Source organism: Myotis lucifugus, unplaced genomic scaffold (genome assembly GCF_000147115.1).
Source record: "Myotis lucifugus unplaced genomic scaffold, Myoluc2.0 scaffold_331, whole genome shotgun sequence".
Classification (NCBI taxonomy): Eukaryota; Metazoa; Chordata; class Mammalia; order Chiroptera; family Vespertilionidae; genus Myotis; species Myotis lucifugus.
The window spans coordinates 973,733-987,187 of NW_005871379.1; the positions used below are offsets into that span (position 1 = coordinate 973,733).

At 34.2% G+C, this 13,455-nt stretch overlaps 1 protein-coding gene across 10 annotated transcripts in view; it reads left to right on the top strand.

The window, feature by feature from the left end:
• ANAPC1 (anaphase promoting complex subunit 1) overlaps nt 1–13,455 on the top strand; it is a 103,930-nt gene that overhangs the window by 75,991 nt on the left and 14,484 nt on the right. For all 10 annotated transcript variants that reach the window (XR_002832157.1, XM_023764405.1, XM_023764406.1 and 7 more), the window contains 7 exons: nt 650–724; nt 5,663–5,739; nt 6,267–6,357; nt 6,455–6,508; nt 7,379–7,572; nt 11,375–11,461; nt 13,117–13,234. Coding sequence is in view for 9 of the 10 variants with exons in the window: in XM_023764405.1 (XP_023620173.1) it covers nt 650–724; nt 5,663–5,739; nt 6,267–6,357; nt 6,455–6,508; nt 7,379–7,572; nt 11,375–11,461; nt 13,117–13,234 (696 nt within the window). In the remaining variant the exon portion in view is untranslated. The remainder of the gene's footprint in view (nt 1–649; nt 725–5,662; nt 5,740–6,266; nt 6,358–6,454; nt 6,509–7,378; nt 7,573–11,374; nt 11,462–13,116; nt 13,235–13,455) is intronic.

The following is a 13,455-nucleotide window of genomic DNA, read 5'->3' on the forward strand; positions in this document are numbered from 1 at the left end:
GGAAAGAAAAGAAGGAGGGAGGGATGGAGAGAGGGAGGGAGACACATCTATTGGTTGCCTCTAGCTGCTGCTGGTAGACGTGGATTAAACCTGCAACCAAGGTATGTGCCCTTCACCAGAAATCGAGCCCATGACCCTTCGGTCCAAGGGCCGACACTAACCATTGAACAAAACTGGTCAGGGCTCACATATTATTCAAAACTTCCTGTTAAATAGCAAGTGACTGGAGCTTTACTACTGCTTCATTAGTAAGGATGCAATATTACTATTAAGCATATAAATAATGACAATAACTGTATAACATAACTACCTGAATTATTCCTTCTATAATGTTTAAACTTGTCTGTTTTTAGCCTATAAAAGCCTTGAAATTACGTCGATAGGGCTATGGTTCTTTTCTTTTAAAACGTCCTTTTAGCTTCTCCAGATTTTGATGACAGTCAACTCAATTTTAGATTTTTGGGTTAAAATCTAAATCATCAGTTTATTTTCATGATTGTCTTAGGTTGATACTATATACCAATTTTATTTTTTGAAATTACCGTCATTTGGGAACTGATTCTAAATTATTCTCTTTAACATTGTCATTGTTATAAAATCTGTGAACTTCTCTTGCTCTAATTAATTTTATCTGTATTACATTTTAAAGACACTTGCTCGATGCCTGATTTTGTGGGATGATATTTTACCAAATTCCAAGTGGGTTGATAGCAATGTTCCTCAGGTAAGTACATATGATAAATATTGTTTTACCGTTAATGGCATAAAATTATGATTTCTTACGGACTTTCCAAAACCCCATAAAATAATTCTTCTTAGGAAGGCAATACTGATGATTATGGTATCTCTTGAAAACATAGCAACTTTCATTTTAAGATTGTGTGCTTATTATAGATTAACCTTCCTTTCTGACCCAAGATCCCAAGAAATTGTAGTTTTTAAAAATTAAATATACCAGAGTACCTTAAAGTATTTTTGTCATTTTTATCTGAATTGGTACACATTTATCTAAGATGCTATTATATACTTTGTGACAATTTAAATCTCTTATTAATAAGTTATTTTAATTACTTTATGACATATTTATTCAATAAGCCAAATCATTATAAATAAGCAGGCTCCATAATAACTCCAAATCAAATATTATCAATAAATATTACCCTTTTAACCAACAGTCCATTTCTGGTGGTCAGTTCAATTTTACTTATAAAATAAATCTATTTATCCTTGGGAATGCTTGAGAGTATTTCCCCTAATATTTGAGTAAGAAAAAGTTCAAAATAAAGAAAGGTTTAAAGAACTTCACAGAAACACCTATATCACCAATTAGATTCTACAATTAATATTTTACTGTGAAAACTCGTTTAACCACATATCTCCATTTTTTTTCTATCCAATCCATCATTTTTAAAATATATTTCAGTTAGTTACAGACCTTACTGAATTTCTCCCTAAATGTTTTAGCATGTGTGTTAATAACTAGAATTTTATATTTCCCTTTTAAGATAAAATTTATGTGCAATGAAATGCACAGATCTTAACTATAGTATTTGATAAGATTTGACTAATGTCTATGCTCATGGAAACAAACCTTCAAAATGACCAGAAGTTCCTTCCTTCCCCTACCCACTCGGTCTGTTCACCCCCTCCCTCCCCCAATGCAACCAGTTCTCTGATGTTTTCCCAAAATAAATTAGTTTGCCTGATGTAGAACTTTATATTGATGGATTCACATGTAGTATAAACCCTTTGTATAATGTTTCCTTCACTCAGCATGATTGTGTGATAGTAATGGTTCATTCTATTTATTGTAAGTAGTATTCCATTGTTATTAACTTAACACAGTTTCTTTTTCCATTCTCTTTTGTTGGACATCTGGGCTGGTTCCAGGTTTAGCCATTATGAATTAAGCTACCATAAATAATCTTATATGAATATTTTTGTGCATTTATGTTTAATTTCTTTTGAATAAACATTTAAGATTGGAATTACAGAGGCATAGAGTAGATAATGTATTTGGTTTTATAAGAACTGGTGGGTCTTTTCCCAGACTTTGTACCATTTTACACTTTGGCCAACAGTGTTTGAAAGTACTGGTGCTATACACCTCATCCATATTTGATGGTGTTAATCTTTTTAATTTTAGTTATGTTGGTAAACATGTAGTTTCCATTTGTATTTCCCTCCTGACTGATGACAAGGGAACCTTCTCATTTGTTCCTTCATATATTCTTTTGTGTGAAGCGTCTGTTCCTATCTCTTTCCCATTTTTTAAAAAAAAGTTATTTATTTATTTATTTTACTATTGAGTTGCTAGGATTTTTAATATTTCCTGGGAGCCTATTCTTTCTCAGATATATGCTTTGCAGATATTCCTCCCAGTGTGTGGTTTGTCTGTAATGTTTTTGCTGAGCAGATTTTCAAAGTTTGGTAATGACTAGTTTATCAGTTTTTTATTTTATGGGTATTGTGTTTTGTGTCCTGTGAAAAAAACATTTGCCTAACTCCAAATCCTGGAGATTGTCTCTTGTTTTGTTTTTTCTCTAAAAACTCCAATGTTTTAGCTTTTGTGTATAGTTTGGCATCCATCTCAGAATAATTTTGTTTATGACATAAGGTAGGCATTTAGGTTTTTGTTTTATAAAACTACTAGAGGCCTGGTGTACGGATTTGTGCACCGGTGGGGTGCCTTAGCCTGGCCTGTGCCCTCTCGCAATCTGGGACCCTTCGGGGGATGTCAGAGGCCCAGTGCACGGATTCGGCCAATCCCCGTGTCATAGCTACTGGTCAAACGGCCGAATGGTCGCTTAGGCTTTTATATATATAGATGGGCATTGAGTTATACAAACACCATTTTCCCTATTGAATTCCTGTGATTTCTTGTCAAAGTCAGGTGAGCACATAAGTGGGTTTATTTATGTGCTCTGCATCTGTTCTTTTAATCTATTTGACAGTCCTTTTGCTGGTATCAAACTCTTGATTACTGTAGCTTTATAGTAAGTCCTGAAAGCAAGTATTGCGTATCTGCCATTTTTGTTTTTTTGTGATTTCTTTGAATACTCTAGGTCCTTTGCATTTCCATCTAAAATTTAGAATCAGCTTATCAGTATTGATATGAAAGTCTGATGGATTATAATTGAAATGGTGTTGAATCTATTCGGGTGGGGAACACCTGACCTGTGATCTGTATAAGGCCTGCGAAATCATTTGGTCTGCCCTTACCAAGGCATTGGGATGAGTTAATTAAATGTTTGACCAAATAGAGCAGGCTAATTATTAAGTTGATAATTTTGTGTGGCCTTCAAATGATATAAATATTCAAATAGACCTTGGCAGAAAAAAAGTTCTCCACCCCGACTATAAAGAAATGTATGGAGAATAGATAACTAAATAGTTGAGTCTTGTAGTCCAAGAATAGAGAATCCATTTATTTTAGTCCTTTTTTAAGTTTTTTCTCAGAAAAATCAGGGTCTTCAACAGTTTAATAAGTTTACTTCTAAGTATTTTATAGTCTTTTATTATACAGTAAGTGGAGTCTTTATGTAGAATTTTGTTTTCTAATTGCTTGCTGCTATACAACTGATATAAAATATGAAATTGATATTTGTATATAAACCTTTTAACCTGTGGCATTTAAATGCACATATTAGTTAAATAAATAGTTAAAATGATAAGTATTATGTTAGGTCTATCTTATTGTAATTTTTTCTTTTCAAAAGGACTCCATTCTGTGTGTCTGATGCAGTGTCGTACTAAACGTTGTTTTGGTATTGCCTCTGTGTGTGTGGGAGCAATGAACTCTTTACCAAATGTTTATGCATCCTTATACTATGAACTCCTCAAAGTCAGCTAGTGTTCTTTTCCATCGTTTTGTTTTTAGCAGCTAGTACACATTGGCTAGAGTTCAGTACATTACTATTACATTGAAAGAGGACAGACTGATTCAGATTCACTTGGCTAGTAAGGGTCATACTGAAACTAGCTGTAGGACTTCAGATCTTTAAGATTTTGCCTTGGACAGAGGAGTTTGGTGGTCTTTTCTTATTCATTTCCTGTGTGCCTCAACTTGTCCTTGAAGAAATACATTTCTTCCTTTGATTACTCTTTTATATGGTTAAAAAAAAAACTTTAGGAGACCATAGAAAAGGTGACAAGGACAAATTGAAGAAGGGTCTCCTTCCATACAGTTACTTACAACCCAGGTTTATTGATGCTTTGAAATGGTGTATGATCAATGTGGTGTTATGATAGAGGTGGTACAGATCAGTTATAATAATAATAGTAATAATAATAATAATATTAATAATGCTAATAGTAATAGCTAATACTTATAAAGGACTTACTAAGTGCCAGGCGTTAATTTTAAGAGGTTTTCGAGTGGATTAAGCCTTCTAATTCTTACAGAAACCTAGAAGGTAGGAACCGCTATTATGCTCATTTACAGGGGAAGCATAGAGCAGTCAAGAAACTTGCCTGTGGTCACACAGCTAATGTGGCTTTGTGGGATTCAAACCTAGGCCCTCAAGCTGCTTTTGAAGACAAAAAAAGAGCTTACAAATGCCTACTGTCAAAATAGAAGCATTTCATTCCTGTATAATGATGTAGTTAAAACACTGTAATTTATATGAATGTTGTAATCAGGTTATCCATATATGTATCACTTTGGAGTTCTATCAGTTTTTCAGAATGTCACTCAATTTCTGAATAAATAGTAGTCAACATTAAAAGTAAAGATGAGAGGAAGAGCGATGGAAGTAGTTACTAGCTTATATTACACAGTGAACATAGTTGCTTACCTTATTGAGATTATCAGAGAGCAAAGGTATTTGGAGTTTTTTGGTTTGGTGATATTTTAGTTCATAAGAAGTTTGTATCATAAGTGACTTCTGAGTATTTATTGTATTTTTTTGTAGAAAGCATCCTGTAATGTTATTCTCCTGAGCAGTCTTTGAAAAAGAATAAGAATAAATCTTGAGTTCCTCTGTTCTGTATACTTGCTTTCATATGTTTAGAAAATATATAGTTTTTTCTTTTTTATTTGTATTTTTTAAGTGAAGCAGATCAAGTCTTTTTTTGTGTGTTAAAGCTAGATAGATATTCTATTTTAAAAAAATTCTTGTTCACTACCTATACTAAAATGAAAGGGATATGTTTCTACATAGTAGTTGCAGATTAACACATTGACAGTTCACTTTAACTCAAGTAATTAATGTAGTGACTAACCTCACCTCACCTCACCTTAATGCTAGAAACGTCCCATGACTAAGAAGTGTATGTGTCTGAATTGAGTTCTCTCCAAGTGCTTTAACTCTTTCCTGCTGCTTCCCGGCACTCCTGCCCCAATTCTCCTCTACAGCCATCATCTTTCATTTCAGCTCACTGGTCTGAAGTATTATTACTCTGCTGTTGATTCAGAATATACTTAAGTCCTCTAGTTTGTGTTCATTCAGTCCAATTCAGTTATTGTTTTTATTGGGCCATCTTAGATTTAAAATTGGGTTGCATGGATGTGACTATAATATAGGCCTTCGAAAATGAAATGTTTTGGCAAAGCTTGTTTTATATAACATGGCCATGATAAGCAATATGTTATTTTTCAGGTCATTAAATATTTATAACTTGAATATTAATGTTCAGGTATTCTTGGTTTGTATTTTCACAGATTATAAGAGAAAATAGTATCTCTCTCAGTGAAATTGAATTGCCTTGCTCAGAGGATTTGAATTTGGAAACTTTGTCGTAAGTTATGAAATGAGGAATAGAAATGAGCTATCCTAGCATCTGTCAGATAAATAATAGAAATGCACTCTGTAAGAGCAGTAATGCCCTTAACTTTTGAGTAATTCTGAGTTCCTTTGTTTCTAACCATTGCTGATTAAATGTTCAGAAAGATGAATTTTTTGTTTGTTTGCTTTTGTTTAGGTTTCTGAAATACAGTGTTCTTGCCCTCAAACAATATTGGAGATTTAACTTGTACATACTCCTTTTTTTATCCTTTCCATGAAAAAAATGGCAGTGTTTTTAAAAATTATCTTCTTTTGCTGTATGTGAAACATATGCAGGCAAGAGTATATTTTATTAGTAAGGGCCACCTGGTGTTTCTGCTGAAGAAAAGGGCATATGAGCCTGCTAATTTAGTAGAGGCACAATTGAGCATCCCCAGAACAGAAACAGAAATAATTACTATTTTTACCCCAAGATAATACTAATAATTAATATTAAGGCAGAATATTGACAATAGTAAATTTCTTGTAATCTGTCTCTAGGCAGGCACATGTCTACATAATTGCAGGAGCCTGTTTGTCCCTGGGTTTTCGATTTGCTGGCTCAGAAAACTTATCAGCATTTAACTGTTTGGTAAGAAGTATCCTAGTTTATTCTGTTCTGTTTCCTTTTTTCTCAAAGCCTCAATATGCTTCCTCTTAACTTTAAATTTTTTCTTTTGATTTTCCAGCATAAATTTGCAAAAGATTTTATGACTTATTTGTCTGCACCTAATGCTTCTGTGGTAAGTTTTTTTCACGATGAGTCTCCTTGGGAATAAAATTAAACTTAAAGGAAATTCACCAATAATTTAGTTACTTAATATGTTGATAATTTCTGCAATTTGCTTGAATTTAGAATGGGAGATTTGAAGTTTGGTTTATCTTTGCATTTTTGTTCTGGGATATTTAGATGAGAATATGATAATTCTAGAAGAATGCACAGGTCTCTAATTCTTGTGACAAGAGAATAAATAAGAAAAACCATATTGTCTCCCATTCTGTCTCAGTACTGAATATTGATAATGGCCTTTAAAAATTAGTATTTAGTAAACATGCAGTTGTTTTTGAGGCATTGCTGCTTTATGACAGGAACACTGCAAGATCTTTATTTCTTGCTAAAAACCACACAGATTTATGCAACATTATAATATGAGAAAATTAGAGACATCAAAGTCTAAAAGTGGTTAAGTTTGAATATATCTATACATTGTTTTACAATGGAGCTATCAAAACCGTGTTCTGGAAGACTTTGTTGTGAGTGAGATTGCTTATAATAGGTTAAAAATATTGTGTATAGTAATGTCTCAATTTGAAAAAAAAATATGTTTATAAATATAGGAAAAGATTTGGAGAAAAAGAAAGGCAGACTTTACAGCAGTTCTCTTTGGGTGCTTCCTCTTAACTTCCAAGTGATAGTTATTACCTTTTGTATATTTTATTTCCTGAGTGTTCTATATTGAACTTAAATTTCACAATCAGAGAAAATACTTGTTTTTATAGTTTTTTAAAAAGTCATAAACATTTGTTTTTCATTACTTGTTTTTGATAATGAAGAAAAGTAACATGGAAGTTGATAATAAAGAAATGTAACAGTCTTCTTTTCATATTTCCAGACAGGTCCTTACAACCTGGAAACATGCCTGAGTGTGGTGCTGCTGTCTCTGGCCATGGTTATGGCTGGCTCGGGGAACCTAAAGGTTTTGCAGCTTTGTCGTTTCTTGCACATGAAAACAGGTGGTGAAATGAACTATGGTTTCCACTTAGCCCATCACATGGCCCTTGGAATTCTATTTCTGGGAGGAGGAAGGTAAATGAGTATATATTTCTTCAATGAAGATCTCATGAACAAGACCTATAAGAGTGACTTATTTTGAATTTGAAGATGAAAATTTTTTTATTCTGATTAGCTGTTAGCTTATCTGAAGGCATTAGTACACTTTAAAAGGGCTTTTTAATGGTTTGGCCATTAATTTATGCCCTACTTGGTAGAGTTACCATCCTCATTCTAACATAGTTAGCATCACTGCATTTCTCAGAAGAGTATGAACTTAGCACTTCATTGCTAATCCTCTTGTTCCCCACTGTTGAAGGATTTTACCCTTTTACTAAAGTGCTTTCTCGTAAAAGTCGCAAACACTATAGCCAACAGATTCAATGGGATTTTCTTAGTTTTTAACTTCTCACTCTTTTTCCATTATCTGTCATTCCTGACCACCTTATCCTTTTTAAAATATATATATATATTTTATTGATTTTAGAGAGGAAGGGAGAGGGAGAGCGAGATAGAAACATCAATGATGAGAGAGAATCATTGATTGGCTGCCTCTTGCACGCCCCCTACTGGGGATCGAGCCGGCAATCCAGGCATGTGCCCTTGGCTGGAATCGAACCTGGGACCCTTCAGTCTTCAGGCCGACACTCTAACCATTGAGCAAAACCAGCTAGGGCACCTTATCCTTTTATAAGACTTTCCTGGCTTTTAATGATCTCTTGAATAAAAATAAGCATACAAAAAATTGTGCAAATTATAGGAGCACAGCTTAATTAACTACTTGCAATGGTACCATATAGATGAAGATATAGCTCATATCACCTGTTTTCACTCCAGCCATGCTCCTAATCACTGGTACTTTACTTTTGCCCAAAGATAACCACTAATTAGTTTTAGATTGGTTTTACCAGTTTTTAAAATTCAAATAGAATCGTATACACTATGTATATACATAGATATACTATGTATCTTTTTGTGACTTCTTTTGCTTAATGTTATGTTTGTGAGATTCATCCCTGTTGGATATTGGACATGTTTCAGTATTCTTGAATTCCTGTATGATAGGAATCAATAGTCACAGTTACTGATTTACTCTGCTGTTGGTGGACATATTGTGTTATTTCCAGTGTGGGGCTACTATGAATAATACTCTGATGTCTATTCTTATACATGTCATTGATTTGTTATATATAGATCTATGAGTAGAATTGGGTCAAAGGGTGTATAGGTATGATCGATTTCAGTAGAAAGTGCCTTCAGTGCTCCTAAGTGTTCATATCATGTCACATGTTCATCAGTACCTATGATGTTCTAGTTGCTTCCCATTCTTGTCAACACTTGCTAGTCACCTAATTTTAGCCTTCTGGTAGTAACACCTCACTGTGGTTTTAATTTCCTTTTCCCTGAAATGATAATGACCAACTAGAAATCTCCTTGGGTAATGTTCAAATCTCTTGCTACTTATTTTCATATTGGCTTATTTGTTTTTCAAATTTTATTTGTGGTAAAATATCATAAAATTTTCCACCTTAAATATTTTTAAATATACAGTTCAGTAGCATTAAGTATATTCACATTTTCATCTTGCAAAACTGAAACTTACAGACACTTTATACAACAACTCCTCTATTTCCTCTTATCCCAGCCCCATTCAACCTCTATTCTTCTTTCTGTTTCTATCAAATTGTCTACTCCATATTGGTTTATCATTGTGATCCTGAGGCCTTGGTCAGTTTTGTATGTTGTAGTTATCTCTTCCTACTCTTTGGCTTGCCTTTTAACTCTCTTAATGATATCTTTTGATGAGCAGAATTATTATTTTTTGATTTGTACTTTTTTGTCCTGTTTGTCTTCCAGAAGTTTTTTTTTACCTTTTCTATTCATTAGGATTTAAAATCTACCTGGAACTGATTTTTCTGCATTTCCCCCCCACCCCCACCCCCCCAACTGATGGCCTTGTGTTATTGAGAAGTTAATCTTTTTTCACTCTTCTGCAGAACCACCTTTGTTATAAATTAAGTGTTCATATACTTGTGTTTATTTGTGTGCTGTTATGTACGATTGGTCTATGTATCTATACTTGCACCGGTATCACACTGTCTTAATTATTGTAGTTTTGTAGTAGTTCTTGTTGTATGGTAGAGGAAACCCTCCAAACTGGGATTGCTTTCTCAATAGTGTATTTTCTGTTCTTGGCGCTTTTCACTTCCATATCAGTATTGGAATTTGTTTGTGATGTTCACACTAAATAAGCTGATAAAATGTTGATCAGAATTGCACTGAGTTTCTCCATGGGTTTGGAAGGAATGGAAATCTGTTACAGTGTTGAGTCTTCCAGTCTGTGGATGTGATGCACCCCTGCACTTAGCTCTAGTGTGTGTGACCTTGGTTTACTGACACGTTTTCTAAAGTCATGTAGGTTTATTTGTCTTCTTTTTAAAGACTGAACTAAACACTGGAACTTGCCTTTCCAGAGCATAGAAAGCAGAGGTTGTCAGAAAGGTTGCATGCCCTTTTAACAGGCTTTGTACACCTGTTCTTTCTTTAGTTGTATAGAATTAAGAATGGCTGTAGAAATATTAGTATAAATATTCATATTTTATGATTTTTGAAATACTATTTTCCTTTCAAAATAAGACCCTACATTAATTTTATTCTCTTATTCAATGCCATCTTTCACCATTCCATACTGTACAACCCTGCTTGGTCTTTCATGTTGAGTAGGTTTTCTCCCACGCTGCCTCTGCTCTTCTAGTGATTCCTGGTCGTTTCATGGTTATGTGTACTCTGTGACAACATTTACGCTTATAGTACAGCTACACCCTTACATTCAATGTTAAAATTCCTGACATTAATAGCCAACATTTGGATTTTAGTTTTATTGTAATGGTAAAGAGAAAATGGCCTATTTTATGCACCTGTCAAATATTTTCTTAAATTTTGAAATCTTTTCTTTCTAAATTCATTAAATATGTGTGGTGTATGATAAATGCTAAGTTCTTACTTGATACCCTAATTTAAAGATAGGCAGGGAAAGCAGTTGGAGGATGTGTGTGTGTGTGTGTGTGTGTGTGTATGGAATAAAATATGTATGTATATTAAGTAGCTTCTACAGTGGTTTTATGTGGTGTCTTGTACCATCTTTATTTCAAAATATTTGTAAGAAAAACTCCAGAACTTTAGACTAACCTGCCTGTTTGCCATAATTTGAACAACATTAAAATAATTTGGAAGATTTTACTTTACTAAGAGTATGTGGCTTTTATAAAATAAGTTTATCTTTGATAATGAAAAACCATTTTTATTTTGAGAAATAGTTGTTTACACAATTATTGCAACTTTTTAATACTTTTTCCTTTTTCACTGAGTTAAATATTCTAAGGAAATGCTCATGCTTTACAGAAATGGAAATTTTAGATACCCAGTAAAAATCTTGTATATTTAAAAGTAATGTTCATAATTTTAAAAATAGCTATCTATAAAACTGGAGAAGAAGGGGATGTACTTTATACATGACTTTTTAAATGTCCATAATCTCTAGGACTGCATTCATGGTCCACAGTACAATGCTACTTTAGGTTAAAGCTTTGCTTATTAGTTCAAATTTTGTAATTTAGCATTTGTGGGATATTGCTTCTGCTTTAAGTAGTGCATGATCTTGAAGTAGTTTGCATACTTACTAAGAAGTGAAATTTTCACAGCATTGACATGTATTTTCAAGGCGTTGCCATTGGTATGCCTTGCCATAATAAATACCCCAATAGCTGGTTTTCAAGAATGCCGTGAAAGTTTGACACTATCATTAATTATGTCTGTACTGCCTGAATTTATCTCCCAGGTACTCGCTGAGCACCTCAAACTCCTCCATTGCTGCTCTCCTCTGTGCCCTTTACCCACACTTCCCAGCTCACAGCACTGACAATCGGTGAGTCCAGTAATTCTGACCCACATGATCTCTCTGCAACTCTCTAAGGGGATAATTTGGTCGCATTTTGGTTCCAGGGACTCATTTCCAAATTAGCTTTATTGTGTTCTTGAACTTAGTTATCTTTCGGGCTATTTTTAAAAGTTTCTCTTACAAAGTATTAGACTAGAAGAGAACTTTGGACATCTGATTATTGGTTGGTCTTTCATGGTACTTCAATCACTAGAATTGCTCTAGACCTGGAAGTAGATTGCCAAGTTTATCTTTAGGGAAAATTTGATCAAAAGATAATAGCCAAGAGGAGCTGAAGATGATATATTTTGTGCTATAATTAATTCCAAGAGAGAAATTTGTCTGATTTAGTGGCAATGTCTATATGAATCACTTTTTTCTCTCTTTTACATGAGTGCCAAGAAGTTTTATATAAATGACATGGGAAGGACAAGAAAAACAAAATGCAGCAAAAAATCGGTCAATTTAAAAGTGGTAGCGAGCAGTAAATCTTAAACACATAGGAGTAGTCTGACAATACAAATGCTTTGCCTTCAGAGCACAAGAAACCAATTTCTCTAGACATCAGGTACAGCATGGCCTAAGGGAGGGAAGTAGCTGCTTGCATCCCATGACATTTGAGATGACCAGTGTGCTCAACAGAAGGCACCCCAGCTACCCAGGGATGAAGCCTCATTGTGGAGCAAAGCCATCACTTTAAACTGCTTTGTAGCCCATAGCACAAGTTCTTTTACAAAGTGGCCTGACACGAAGCCCACACTTTAATGATAGGTGGTGCGTAAGAACATTATTGTTAAATTAATATAAGTTAGGAAAGTCATTATGGTCAGCTATTGGTGAGAGTATAGTGGAAAACCACACACATTACTGGTTATATTATAAGTTGGTTTAGCTATTTTAAAAAAGCAATTTGGTGTTGAGCGCTAAAAACCTTTATATAACTGATAAATAGTAGTTTTTTTCTGGCCAGGATTGATTTTATTTCAAATAGTTTTGTAGGGGTGGGTAAATTTTGGTGGGAAGGAGGAGGGTATTGCTATAACTAAAATTTAAAATATAATGAGGTTTCATTTTATCCTTTTTTCCTGGGATCTTGAAATATAAAAACTTTCTTTGTGTGTTTAAATTCTAAGATACAAATTTTAAAAAATATTGTCATAATCTCACCCATTATTTTTGGTGTAACATCCTTGTAGGAGAGCTTTCCTGTCTGAGGAAGCTGGCAATCTTTCTTCCCCCTTCTTCCCTACGAGTACTTAAGGAAAAAATGAGAACTGAAAGTAAATACCTTAGGAGGGGAAACAGGATGCCTGTTTTGAGCAGCAAAGGATATTTGAAATCTGATTTTATAAATGATCAATTTATTACTACATATTTTCATGTTAGGTAAATGTTACAACCCTATAAAACCTTGTAACTGGAAACTCAAGTAAAGAGTTCGTTGGTAAAGGATCAAATATCTATAATTTTTAAAAGAATTTCTCCATGACATTTTAATTGGATTTCTTATTTTCCTTCAGGATAACTGTCATTGGAAGAGAGCATGCTACCGTCTTTCTGGTTCAGTCTGTCGGTCACAGCAGAGTGTAGAGCTCGAGCTGTTGTCACCTGTTGGTTACCTTCTGTCTGTTTTCTGTGAACAGGTATCACCTCCAGGCTCTGCGGCACCTGTACGTGCTGGCTGCAGAACCACGGCTGCTGGTGCCTGTGGATGTGGACACAAACACCCCCTGCTATGCCCTCTTAGAAGTTACCTATAAGGTAACACTTTCACCTGTCATTTATTTGTAATTTTACTACCACTCATTCATCTTTGCAGGTCAAAGTATTTCAGAAGTGTCCTTTAAAAAATGACAGTAATGAGTTGAACTCTCATAAAAACTAAAGCCTCCACAGTTCTCACACATCCTGCCAGCCAGCCAGGCTCATTTACAGTCTGTGAGTCTAAGCTCTTAGAGATCAGCAGCTGCCCTTTCATCCTC